This window comes from Lutra lutra, chromosome X (assembly GCF_902655055.1).
Source record: "Lutra lutra chromosome X, mLutLut1.2, whole genome shotgun sequence".
NCBI classification, from domain to species: domain Eukaryota; kingdom Metazoa; phylum Chordata; class Mammalia; order Carnivora; family Mustelidae; genus Lutra; species Lutra lutra.
The window spans coordinates 1,934,140-1,947,694 of NC_062296.1; the positions used below are offsets into that span (position 1 = coordinate 1,934,140).

Below are 13,555 nucleotides of genomic sequence, written 5' to 3' on the forward strand. Positions count from 1 at the left end.
ACAGGGAGAATGCTGGAGCGTGGCCTCTCCGCTTCCTCCTACCAGAAAGTCCGCAGAACTTTCTGATAAGAGAAAGTCCCCAGAACTTTCTGATAAGAGAAAGTCCCCAGTCTGTGGGCACTTTGCTGGCCTTTCCCAAGCGGGTCTCCCTTCCTGGCTTCTCTATAGACCTCTTCTCTGTCCCCCTGGCTCTCGTGACTATCACCAGCCCCCATCGTGCGCAGACCCACATGGCCATCAGTCTTCCTGCTGCTATGTTCAGGGGCAACTTCTCTGTCTCCGTTTTATTTGATTTCTCAGGGCACCCAACACAGCTGACGGACCCTCCGTCTGGAAACTCCTCCCAGCTTCCCTGAATTGCCACTGCTGGCCCTACTCCTATGTCACTGGGTGCTCAGGCCCTGTCTCCCCGACTTCTCCTTCCTCTGTCTCATGGCGCCCCAGAGCCCCAGCACTGCTTCATTCGCCCTGGCCCATCTCCCGGCCCTGACCGCCTCCACTGAAAATGGCTCCACTTTAGACTGCACCCACTAAGCCCATCCTGCTTGGATGCCCTGAGCCAACACAACCGTGCCTCATGCCTCCATCAGGCCCCTGCCTGCGGCTGGGCGCCTCTGCTTGGTTGTCATTTCCGTCCGCAGACACTTCGGCCTTCGCGTGTCCTGCCATCACAGGCATTTTGCAATCTGGCGCTCGTTGCCCCTCCAGCCTTTCTCACCCTGCGCGCTCCTCCTCCTCTTCAATTTCTTTCAGTCCCTGGAATCTGCCGTATTCTCCCTCTTTTCTAGATCTCGCTTCCTGGCTGCTCCACTGGCATTGACAGATGTCGCGTTAGCATAACTCTCCACAGGGAAGACCTTCCCACAGTGCCCTGGTCCCCAGCTACGGTGGCCCTTGTCCCAAGCCAAACTCGGGCCCCCTTTGCCCCCCCCCCGGCCAGATCTTGCTCCCAGGTCTTTGCTCCCCTCAGTCTCTTCGATCCCACCTTCACTTATATGAATGTTCACGTCACCAGGTCTACGAGCCACAGAGCTGAGGCCTCCCTTCATTCCCTCCCTGGTCCCCCTCCACCTGGGCTCCCTCTTGGTTCTAGAAGCTCAAGTTGACGGGAAGGCCTTTGCTGGGCCCCGCGTGAGCCAGCAGCAAAGCCGGCTCTTCCCTGTGTGAGTGGGTGGACATAGCATCAGTTCCACAGTCATTTCCACATCAAAGGTTCTAGAACTTGGCTTTCTTGGTTTCGACTAGGTGTTGGCCAACTGTGGCCCACGGGCTAACACAGGCTCTCAGCCCCACAGCCACAGCCATTCATTTCTGCATTGTCTCTGGCTTCTCTGAGATCCCAGGGCAGAGCGGGTCGTTGCAAGAGAGACCTGGCCTTTATAAGAGAAATTTGCTGCCCCCCTAAATGCTGTCACCTAAATGGTGACATTTAGACCATGAATCACACCGCTGACAACGAATCCCCTTGGATCTTCCAGGGCCTGGGTCCCAGAGCTGTCCGTGCGCGGCCAAGCACAGCGCTGCAAAATCAGTTTAAGCCCCGTGAGCCTCGCAGCCCTGTGAGTGCAGAAAGTCAGCCAAATCTTACATCTGGCTAGGACTGTCTCTGAATTCGGTGAAGTCACACCTTCTGGATTACAGATGGCCAACGATTCGCCCTCAGTTTCTTAACTCTCCCAGACTGGCTTCTGAGAAAGGGGTAACCCAGAAGTTGACGTGAAAATCGTTCATATTTTTAATGTCATTGCAGATGTGGCCTCATTATTTGGGCCTTTTCTGAGGCCAGCACTTGGGGGGGGGCTCCCAGGATGTTTGCTGCGGCTGGCGCACCAGTGGTGGAGAACCTGCTCCTGCTGTCGGCAGCGCCCCTCAAGCCACAGAAAGGACAGCAAGCCGGATCCTGCTGCCCTTGACCCTGGGCGCCGTTGTGGTAAGTTTGGCAGCAATGATCTGATGATCCCGGCTACACCCTTTCCTCTAGCTGAGCCTGTCCCCTCCTTTGGACCTGGGTCACAAAGTCAGACCCATCTTCAGGACTCCCTGTGCCTGGCTGAACAACAAAGTCTTTGTCCAAAAAGGGCAGCCAGCCGTTCCCTCTCCAGCTTCTGCAGCTCTGGAATGTTCCCTCAGGGTGCTCCTCCCAAGTATAATCAGACTCACTTTAATGATGGTCTTGTCACTGGTCTGGTCCTGTTGACAGAGACAGAGCATGGCATAGCCGTCACTCAGTACCCAAACCGGGGCCCAGGGCTGCTCACACAGACCTGTGTCATCCCAAGTCTCTTTCAGGTCCCACTTTCCCGCATTCAAGCCTCGGGCTGTTAACAGATTGCTTGGTATTGGGAGTTTGATGGGGTGCGTTCAGGCCACCCAACCCTGAAGGGCACTGCGACCTCCTGGGATGGGTTTGGTGAAAACCGTCAAATGTTTCGAGAAGAGATGCCTGCCCCGGAGACCCGAGCTCACACACGGGGGGCTTCGGAATGCCCCCACGGCAGAGTTCAGGGGGTCCCAGCAAAAGAGTGACCAAGGCCGAGTGGAAGGAGCACCTCCTCAAGTTGCAGGGGGAGTCCCTCGGGCCATCTCTCCATCTCTGCCACTCCCCAAGGGACCTTTCCACCCTCAAGGCTGTCAGGTCCAGCTTATATACACACCCTTCATACCCCCTATGTTTGCAGCCAGCCGCACCCCTTCCCCGCACTCCCTGTGTCCCTCATGTCCCTTGGGTGGCAGACGGGTCTATCAGATTGCGGGAGGCTGAAGGTCAGCCCCAGTCTTCCCATCCTCGTGCAGGGCTCTGGCCAAACCACAGAGGCGCCTCGAATCCCGACCCCAGAGCCCTGCCTCAGCATGTCCCTTGGCCCCCAGGTCCCCACCCTCTTCACAACGGGGCCCTCTCTGCCTCTCACAACCCCCAAGGGCAGAGACCCCGACTGCCTGCTCTCGCGGTCCTCCCTGGCTCCCACCTGCGTGGCTCACATCTCCGGGGTCCCTCGCAGCCTCCCTCCTCTCTGACTGTTGAATCACACCCACCGTCCCCAACCTGGCTCAGGTGGGGGCCTCCAAGCATTCCAGCAGGCAATGGGGCTGCCCTGGGTCCACTCCGTGTAGTACAGGAGTTCACCGAACTGAACTCCCCCCCGCCAAAAAAGTCCATTTTACTGTCAGATAACTTAAGAGTAAAAGAAAGACAGGAAAAGCACTTTCCAATAAAGATGCCTCCCTCGGGTTGTAGCCAAGGCGTCTGGGAGAGCCGAGGAGGATCAGGTCAGGCTGGGGCGGGAGGGCTCTCTCACAGCTTCCTGTCCCTCCCCGACGGAGGCCTGTTGTGCCCCCCATTTCCCAATGTCTGAGAGGCAGCCCTGCTTGCTCCTACACTGCCTGGGCACCTCACCCCTGCACCCACTCAAGGATGTTGTCCCCTCCCTTGCCTAGCTTACTCATTACTTATTTGTCTTCTTTCCTGACCCCCTACCCCCCAGGGACCTCCCCACCTGGGAATGCAGTGCTCTTCATGCCACACCCCTGCTTCCCGGCTCAGATGGTTCTCTGACCTCTCTCCATCTCACATCTGAGGGCCCCAGGGCTCATCTTTGGACATTTTCTCTCCTTCCTCTACAGCCACACATTTCCTAACTGATCTGGTCAGCCAAAGTCTTAACTACCATCCGTCTGCTAGTGAGTCCCACACCTCTATCTCCAGACTTGGGGCTCTGCCGGCCACCTTCCCTTCACCCTCCACCCTGCGCCTCCTCCCTGTCTCCCCGCCCCTGCCCTTTACCTCTGCAGTCTATTCTCTGCAGAGCAGCCCAAGCAATCCTTTCAAACAAAAGCCAGAACTTGTCACACCCTTCGGAGGGTCTAAAGACCCTTCACTTAGAGGTGTCTCCTGCAAAGTCAGGGCCTGCCTCAGGCCATCTTTTTTCTCATTCCTCTTTACTGCCTCAGGCCTTGGCTTCCTGACTGTATGAATACCGAACACCACCTGCACACTCCTGCCTCAGGGCCTTTGCACAAGCAGTTCCCTCTGCTGGGAAGGCTCCTTGCCACTGAGCCTCACAGCTCCCCCTCGCCTTTTCTGTTCACAGTCTCAGCCCTTCCATCTCCCGCTGTGGCTCACCTTCAATTCACCACCACCCCCACCATTATTCTCTCCTCTATCTCCTTTCCATAGGCCTCCGAAAACTGGAGTCTGTCCCATTCGCTGACCTCCCCAGCTCCCAGCACCCAGCACAGTGCCTGCAGCCGGCAAGAGCTCAGCGGGCGGCTGCCGGAAGTGCCTCCGACCAGCTAGCTCGAGTCTCCCCCAGCCGCGTCACAGCTGCCCTTTCCCCTGTCTAGACTATGCGTCTGCCAGAGTGTCCCATGTGAACTTTTTCTCTGTCCTCAGAACTCGGCTCACACATCGATCCTTTGGGAGGCTGTCCCAGACAACCTTTCTCTAAAACAGCACCCCCCACCTTTCTTTTGCTCTGCTTTCTTCTCTTCTGCGGCTTGTGACCATCTACACTTAACATGAGCTTACTTCTCCGTTCTTTGCTGCCCACCCTCTGCCCTCACAGGTAAGCGCTGGCCGGCCTTCCCCGGAGCCCTGAGCTCCGTCAACGGGGACAGGGTGGGTGAGGCTTCGAAGCCACAGCCCTGCTCCAGCGGCCCAGAGCCAAAGCAGAAGGGATGCCTGTGCCACACTCTGCAACAGGACTGCACTCCTGAGGGGTGCGTGGGGCAAGGGCAGAGGGGCTGAAGGTCATGGCTGAAAGTGGTTGTGCTCCACTTTTGTTCTGACCTCCCGTGCTCAAGTTTGCGAGGCGGGCGGCGATGAGGGTGGGGAGGAGGTGTGACAAACTGGGAGGCAAGGGAAGGACCCAGGGACCACCCACCCAGGTAAACAAATGCAAAAAGGGAAGGAAAAGAAAAGAAGAGGAAAAGAAAAGCCAAGGCTCCTGAACAATGATGACAACAGAAACAACAGAAACTGTGCTTGACAACCTTTTGGCCTTTTCTCCTCAGTACCAGGGGACCAGCAGGCTGGGGGTGGGGAGGGGTCATCATGCTTCCCACCCTCTGCTTCTATCTCACTGCTACTCCCTCCAAGCCCCCTCATGCTTGATGGGCATGCCTGTCTCTGTACCAGACACTAATCCAGAATCTTCTGCGGGAGGGAGGGGACTTTCTGCTCTCCTGGCATTCAGGCTTTGGGTTTACAGCAAATTCTGAACATAGCAGCTGGGGAGAGCCAGGGGAACCGCTTTCCAGGAACTTTGGGGTTCCTAGGTCCCAAACCATCCCTGTGGGCATGAGAGTGGCTCAGGGCTTGATCGCGACACAAAGAGGTGTGCAGAGACAGACCCACAATCCAAGAGGAAGCTTTCCTTTCCTCACCATGGAATTAGGAAATGTAAAAATCAAAGTCCAGAGCTGGCCCTTGCACTGAGGCTCGAACCCCAAACCAGCGAAGCACGGACTCCATGCCTGTTAGCAAAAGTCACGAATGCTAACGGCCAGCAAGCTCTGTGGAGATCACCTCCCATCCTGCGGGAACACACCTGTGCCAGGACCGGGAGAGCCCAGGCTCCTCCGCTGATCGCAACATTCTGTGGCCCTGGGCGGACCCAGGCATGGGCTGAGTCCTGGGCCTCTAAGGTGGCCGGCCTTGCGTTTTGTCCTGGCCACATCCCGCTGTGAGGCCGTGAGTAAGGCCTGAGCTTCCTGGGCTCTGGCTGCCACCCTGGGAGTCGGCCTGGAAGTGCCTACCGGGCGGGGCTCGGAGCAGGGGTTCTGGGGTCTGCCATAGGCGGTGAGCAAGCATGTGCTTTGGGAATTAGCCGGAAGGCCCTTCTCTGTTGTAGGGCCCACGGTTGCAGGAAGGCTTGGGCCAGGCAGGGTTGATGCCCTTCCTAACGCGGAAACAATGCTGTCAGATCGCTGACGAGCAGCGCCCGTGCTATCCTCGGGAGCACAAGTGGAGAGGCCTGGCTGGAAATCAATGAGCTTCCCGAGGAAGGCGCCAGCGCCGGCGAGCAAGACTGCCTTGGCTGTGCAAGGCTCCTTCCTCCTCGGGGCTGGTTTAATTCCGGGAGCGGCTGCCCTGCCGGTGTGCGGAGCCTGCTGTCCCGGGCTCCGGGACAGGGTGCCCAAGGAGACTGTCGGGGCTTACCTGGCATCGGCTTTGCCAAGTTGGATGGAAGGCTTTCTGGTTGCAGAAGGCGATTAAAATAGAGCAATGGCTATGATCTGTTTCTGGCGCAGTCAGTCAGAGCTCAGCGGCCCAGCGGGCGCCCTTCTGGCCGCATCTGACCAAACTCGCTGCCTGCCCTGGGCCCTGTCACCTGGCTGGTTCAGGAGCCCTCTCTGTTCCAGTATGGAGGCCCAGGCCTATGGCAGGAGGGCCCTGATGAGATGGGGGAGGCCCTGGGGCAAGCTGGGGGGAGCAGGCTTTGGAAGCGTGGCTCGGGAGGGGGAGCTGGGGCATGACTATGTGTCTCCGCTCACCCCACAGGAGGCAGCCATCTGGCACCCAGCTTGCTGCTTGGGGATAAACCTGAGGGAACACAGTACCCCATCTCAGGCCACACCTTTGGACCCTCCAGCCAGGGGGATGGGCCAAGCTTCTCCCAGCTCTAGTGGCAGGGGCAGCGGGGGTGGGAGGGGGTGGACAGGATCACGCTCCCTGTTTGTTTTCACGAGACCAGAGTGCTGATTAAGTGAGCCACTCACAGGGCCTGGCCTCTGGGGGATAAGCTGAGGTCCCACGCCAGGAGGTGATGGCCATGAAGGGCAGGTGCGACACCCCAGCTGAGAATGGAAAGGCTGAGGGAGCCATCCTGGGGCTGCAAGGTCCCTATGTGTGGCCAGAGAAATGGGTGCCGTGTGGGGCTCCCAAATCCAGGGCGAGCAAAGACATGTGGGTGTGGGAAGCCTTGTGGGGGTCGGGGTTTAGCTGGAAAGGGTGTGCGGGTGTGAGTGTGGGTGTGCTGAGCCCCAAAGACCTCTCCTCTCTAACCCTCCCTGGTCACCCCTCTGGGGAGCTCTCCTTTCCCTCCGGCTCTGAGGATGTCCTCCTGCCACCTCTTAGCATTGGTGCCAAGGCAGGGACCTATGCTGGTGAACAGCGTTACCGCTCCCTCTGGCTCCGGGGTTCTGTGTATGCACCCTGCGCTGGGCCCTCTGCCTAGAGAGCCCGGCAGTCTCGGTGGAAGTGATGTCAGACCAGAGGCCCTGGTGTGTTGGAGAGATTTGCTTCAGCATGTGGGTGAGAGCCAGACTAGCTGGACTGGGGGCAAAGAGGATAGGAGCCTTCTCGAAAGAGCTGGGGTTTTCCTTGGGAAAACCTCGTGGCCTGTCACCACTGCACCTTCTACCAAGCTGCCTCGTGGCTCGGCTCGGGGCTCTTTTGCGATTTGCACCTTGCCTTCCTTCTGGTCAGGTCCAAGAGAGGGTGAGGGCCAGTGGCTCCCCGGCCCCCTGTGCCAGGCCTTCTCCTGTTTTATACAATGAGGGCGCTGGGCTGAATGATTTCTCTAGGTCCTCACTGCTTGGATGGGGGGGCAGTTTGGAGTTCCAAACCATCTGTCCCACAGTGATGCTGGCAGGAAGTGGTTTTGGTTGGTGGCTTCCGGAAGCAGGCATGTCCCCTGGTGCTGCCAGGTCCTCCAACCATCAACTTCCTGCACAGTGTGTGTGTGTGTGTGTTGGGGGGAGGGGGGTCCTTTCTGAGGTGCTGCCACTCAAATGGGATGAGCCCTGAGGCTGGCCCTGTGAGTTGGGACCTTGGGACCCCCTTGCTGCCACACCAGCGCCTTCCTCAGACACCTTCCTCTCACTGGGGCCCTGTCATCTGTTCCTCACCCAGCAGCAGGGGGTGCGGATGGGACAGTGGCCCCTTTTCTGGTCAGGCACTAGCTCTATCCCCCTGGAGAGGCTCATGACCCGTGGGAAGGGTGGTGTCTCTCGAGATGTTCTTACCCGGCACTGCTGGGCTCCCCAAAGTGGGAAGTAGGGTGACAGATGGCTGCAGAAGGAAGGAAGGTGCTAGGAAGAGAGGAGAGAAAGAGTCTACTGCCAGGGAGGAAGGCCAAGGAATTCTGAGGGAGCCAAGAGATAGTGGGCCTCGCCAGGTTCCCAGAGGGGAGGACCGGGCAGGCCCTGGAGTGGAGAAGGCTTGAGTGGAGAAGGCCTGAGGGGCATGAGGAGTGGGGGCTCTGTCAGTTGCCTCCCCTCTCGAGTCAACAGACAGATGCACAGACAGACAGATAGACAGGAAGTGCAGAGAGAGATGGCAAAGAAACGTGTGGAAAAAGTCAAGGGAGAGGGAGGGACGGGGCAGGTCGCTCTGTGCCCCTTGGGCAGACTCACGCCCCCTCTTGTCCCTTCATTTCCAGGAAGGAAGGTGCTGCTGCCTCAGCCAGGCCCTAGCTGAGGGGCTCTCGAGAGACCGGGGAGCACTTCTGTCCTTAATTGCCTGTAGCTGAACCTCCCACAGACCCCCTGGGTGGAGTGGTGGCAAGACCCCTCTGGGACAAGGCCAGAGCTTTCCAGCCTATCGGTGATGGCGGATGGTCAGTATCTGTGGCCCAGGTGGGGAGGCCCAGTGAGTGTGCAAGGCAGCTGGAGGTGTGTGAGGCCTGCGGTCCGGGGAAGGGGTGGGTGTGTGCGCATCTACATGCTGTTTCCGAAGGGGACAGGAGGTCCGGCGGGGGCGGGTGTGGCCCACGTCCCTTCCTGAAGGGGCAGAGTGGCCTGAAACGACAGTGTAAGCAAGAGGAGGGCCCCACGGGGGACCTCTCACCAGTTCCTAAAAAAAGAAAAAGAAAAAGAAAAGAGGAAGAAAAATAAAAAAAGGGGGGGGGTAAAGACAAGACAAAAGCAAAAAAGGGAAAGAGAAGAAATCAAGCAAAAAGAAAATCCTAGAGTCTGGTGAGGGAAAAAGGCACAGTTAACGGCTGCTGTCTGTGGGGAAGTGGTGTGTTCACGGAGGTGAGAAGTGCCGGGTCTCACTGGAAGGAAAGGAAAGAGGTAGCGTTGAACCATCCCAGAAGGGGCTCTGGGCTCATACTGGAAGGTTTACTGTTTGATCTTTACAAGAAGCAGGAGGCCCTGGGAGGGAGCAAGGCCCACACCGTTCCCTCGCTTGCTAGGGAAGCCATAGGGTGGCGGGTTCGGGGCTCTGGTGGTCGTTCTTTACTCTTCGCAAAAAGATGTGAACAGTCATGGAAGTTTCTACCTCTCTTAGGACAGCCCTTGGGTTCCCTTTAAAACGTGACCAACATGGTGGAAAGTTTTCATCGGAACAGAGAAGGGAATCTACTTCTCCCCGCTTCTCGGATGAAGGAGGAGAGAGAACGTGGACCGGATCAGGCTAAGACCTTCCAATCCTGAGGCCTGTTCAGGAAAGAGCAAGGGTGTTTTGGGAACAAGTGGAAATATGGCAGAGACACCTCTCGTACCAAGGGCTCAGGGCCAAGGCAGGAGCAACCGGCTGCCACCAAGCCCACCCGGGGACATGAGGCCCTGGCCTCCCGAAGCCCGCATCTGGTCTACTGCCTTTGGAGACCAGCCTCAAGGAGGGTTCTGGAAGCTGCCACGTTAGTCCCGAGCAGGCGGCCTGGAGTGTTCTGCCTCCCCCTCCGGCCCTGCGAGGCAGCCCTGAGCCCGCAGGCCTCCCTTCTGCCCCATGGAACCCCGGCCAAGGCCCCTCCCCAACAGCAGACACCACCAGAAGCGGCCCGAGTTCGTGAAGAACCATCGGCAAATGCAGACAAGTTCGAGAAAAGAAAACCAAGGACAGAAGGAGCACTGAATGAAACCAAAAAACCAAACAAAGGAAAGAACGGAAGGTCCAGCAGTGCCATGGAGTCACTCCGTTTCGTAAGGGAACAACATGGCTTCGGAGAGACGCGCCGTCGGGGCGGGATGGGCCGGGCGGCGCGGAGGGAAGCACCGTGACCATGAGCGGAGGCCGCAAGACCGGAGAGAAGAGAGGGAAGAGGCGGGGAGGCTTTTTCTCCCCAGAGATGCCATTTATGAGAGAAAAGGGGACTCAAGACTCACTCCCAGCGGCACTGGTGGGATGGGCGGCGGAGAGAATTACGTGAGTAGGGGCAGAAAGATTGGTTACGTCATGGAGCTGGCCGAGGACCGAAGACCGCCGGCGCACGGCGCCCTGAAATGAACCGCTTCTCTTGAAGGTACTCACTACCTCCATCTGTGGGAGAGAAAATGAGATAAAGTTTGGCTTGCACTGCTGTCCCGGCGACCGCACGGGGGTGGGGCTGGGTGAGGACGGGGTGGGGGGCACGCGGAGGGGGGGACACACATGGGGACAGAGAAGCCTCATCTAGGTCACCCCGCTCCCCGGGAGCTGCCAGTGCTTCTGACCGGGGCCGTGGTCAAGGCTGAGGCCAGCCTCTGTGTCGCCACCAAGAGAGGGAGGCTTTGCGGAGTGGATCATGAGCACCCGGGACACCGGGGGTGGGGGGCTGGAGAGCCATCAGGGGCCATAGTGCAACCCTTGTAGAAAGAGCCGTTTGTGGTCACCCTGTGCTCACTGCAAGCCACTTGTCAACAAGCACGTGTGTCTGGCGACACTCCGTTCCCCTAGGTCAGGACATGTCCACCCAACAGACAGGAGGAGTAGGGCACACTCCCTCCTGTTAGGACGAGTGTCCCTGCGGCTGTGCTCATCGAAGGTGTGGGGATGGGGGCCCTTCCCCAGCCCCTCCTCGGCTGACAGCGCTCCAAGCAACAGTCCACTGCTTCTCACTATGCTGGCCTGCCCTGCCTCATACGGAGCTGTGGCCGTCGCCCCTTCCAAGTGACCAAGGGAGCTCCCCTGCGGGCAGCCTCAGGGGAAGAAGGGACTTAAAAAGAGAGCGGGGAGATTTTGCAAAAGCACCTGCTCTGTCGTATCAGGCATGGCAGGAAGGAGAGCAGAGCGATCGGAGGGTCCTGTGAGCAAAGATGGCTTTTGCTTTGTCCCCCGCCCTCGAAGCTTCCCAGCTGTCGAAAGGGAACTGGGTCTATGGGTGGTGAAAACCATGTGGTGAACTCGCGAGGAGTCCCAGTGTCTTCTGACTTCCTGACCCCATCTTTCACTGGCCTGGAGCTCTGGGGGGTGAGTCAGACCTGTGGCTGAATATTTCTTCCTTGGAGACTGTGTGCCCAGGTTGTGGGAGGCCAGCCCCGCATGGCACACTTTTGGCTTCCTCTTTGGGAATGCCTTGCAGGGATGCAGTTGGCAGCAGGGAGGGGGGTGGCGGGGGGCAGAATCTTTTGACCTTAGAAGGTGGATCTGACTTCTGGAAAGTGTCATATGGTTCACAGGATGACATGAGCAGCAAAGCAGATATGCAATTCTGGCTCCTGATGCACGCTGGCTACCTACTCTTGCCTTTGTGGGACTGCTAGTTTCAGCAGGGGTCTGACACGGGGCCAGGCTTCGTGGAAGCAGGCAGCTCGGGTGCTCAGACTTCCCTCACCCCAACCAAAATGAACATGTGCATCATTTCGACTCTGAGACACGCGGTGGAAAAGACTTTCGCCCTCTGCCGCCGCCGAGCTCCACCGAGACCCACGCATAAGGCGCACTGAGCGGCCACAGGGGGCTGGCACAATGTCTTCTGTGCCCCAATGTGCTGGAGGAAGAGGACCCGTGCCACATGCCACCCTCTCTTTGGAGGGGGGGCGCCTCTCCTCCCTAGATGGCCAAAAGGTCTCTAAAGACTGTCTCGAGAGGGCATTCCTAATGGCAGCAAAGGCCACAAGGGAAGGAAAAGATGCTTTTCCTGCCCCTGATTTGACCTTTCCTCCCAGTGTCCCGATGGGATGATGGTATCAGTCAAAATACCTCAAAATTGCTCCCCAGCCCCCAAAATCTCAGGTGCTGCTGGAGCTTCTCACTCGTTCATAACTGCATTCTGACAGCTTCGACGAGCTCCGTGTGCTCGGTTTTAAGGACTCTTTTTTATTTGGGAATGCCCCCCCAACTCTTTGGCGTATTGCTATGTTAGTATGAAAGGATGGTGACAGCAGGTAGTAGGCTCTACAGAATGCCTTCACTTAGCAACATAAAAAGCCGTGCTGGCCTCCGCAGTCTGGGGAGTGACTCTGTTGTTCGCAAAATCCAGAAATCTAGGGCAACTCCCTTGGCTTGGGGTACACATACGAGCTGGGGGACTTTATTTCTGTTTTTCAAGCAGGTATTTTGAATCAAAAAGAACAGATGCTCTTAAATTAGCAGAAGTAGCTAATTGGTTCAGCGTTCTTGAGGAGCATGAATTTATGCTACTGGATCAGCTGACAGAGACGCTCATTGGGTGAGCTGGGGTGAGGCCCCGTCTCTCTGGGCCCCACTTCATCGTGTACAAAGTAGTGATCTGACTAGCCAGTGTCTATATGGGCGGTGATAATCAGAAAGGCCTGGAACTCCAAGACTCTGAGTGAGGAGACCTGCTCCACTAGCCAGGCAGCCAGGCAGCCGGAGAGCCCCCAGGCACACGGAAGACACTGACACACTGCTGGCCAGCCCCCGCTGACCCACCCCCAGCTGCCTCACCCTGGGCAGGGCTGCTATCTCAGCGGCTGGAAAAGCGACCACCATCTTGGGCGGTGCTGCTCCACACCCTGCTCCAGCTATCTCAGGCTGGCTCTCCGCTCTGCAGCTGGACCGGAGCGTGACAGACAAGAGCCCATGGGGCCAGGATGGGGTGGGCAGGGACTCACAGTTGGGTGTGAGGCAGTGAGGGGACACCTGGACATCTGGCTATGAAGTTATTCCTGCCCCTCCCCTGGGCACTCAGGGTTCCATTTGGACCTGAGACAGTCTTCCCTGGCCACGCTGGCCTAGGGGCTCAGGACGCGAAGAGGGATGAGCCCGAGAGCTGGCGAGAAGCCCCTTCAACATGGACCTGCCCCTACTGTATCCCAAAGTGCTAGGAGCAACCCAGGACACTGCAGCTTTGGAAAGTTCCCCGGGGGACTCGGCTCCTCCCTGACTCCAGTACCCTGGGCTGAGAGCCCTGATGGCTGCGTGGGGCCTACGGGGGCGGGAGGGGGTGGACTCTGAGAAGGCTTCACGAGGTGGTGCTGCGGGAGGAGGAGACACCCCAAAGGAACACAGGGAGAGCTGGGGAACCCCGGGCCGATGGGTGACCAGCACAGAGGCAGAGCGAATGCGCATCTGGAAAAGCAGCAGGGGTGGCAGGGCCACAGGGAGGGTGGGATGAAGCTAAGAGGCAAGGGCTTGAAGGCCACGGTCAGGATTCTGGACTTGACCCTTAAGACACGAAGAGAGGATACAGGGGCCATGGTGTGGATGGGGTCATTGGAGGGGCGAGCAGAACAGAGGCTGGAGAAGCAGGTGGGAGGCTGAGAGCGTGTGGTGGGAGCTGAGGCTGGGCCCTGGGGAGGAAAGAAGTGGCGGGGGGTGCTGAGCCTGAGCTCCACGAGGCTTCCGGGGATGGAACAGCAACAACTGGGGCGTCAGACCCCGTCCAGGGTAGGCACCGGCTATGGAGGGCACTTCGGGCGAATTGTGTAAAAGGTTCTCTGCGATGAG

General features: G+C 58.3%; 1 protein-coding gene across 4 annotated transcripts in view; it reads right to left on the minus strand.

Moving 5' to 3' along the window:
- The window catches only part of ATP2B3 (ATPase plasma membrane Ca2+ transporting 3), a 58,432-nt gene that overhangs the window by 3,090 nt on the left and 41,787 nt on the right, over positions 1-13,555 (minus strand). The window contains exon 21 of one of the 4 annotated variants that reach the window (XM_047716335.1): positions 10,091-10,204. The exons of 1 other annotated variant lie outside the window; for it this stretch is intronic. In XM_047716335.1, the coding sequence (XP_047572291.1) occupies positions 10,091-10,204 (114 nt within the window). Of the gene's footprint in view, positions 1-8,926; positions 10,205-13,555 lie in introns of those variants that run through there. 2 more of the 4 variants (XM_047716332.1, XM_047716333.1) reach the window with 2 other exon arrangements.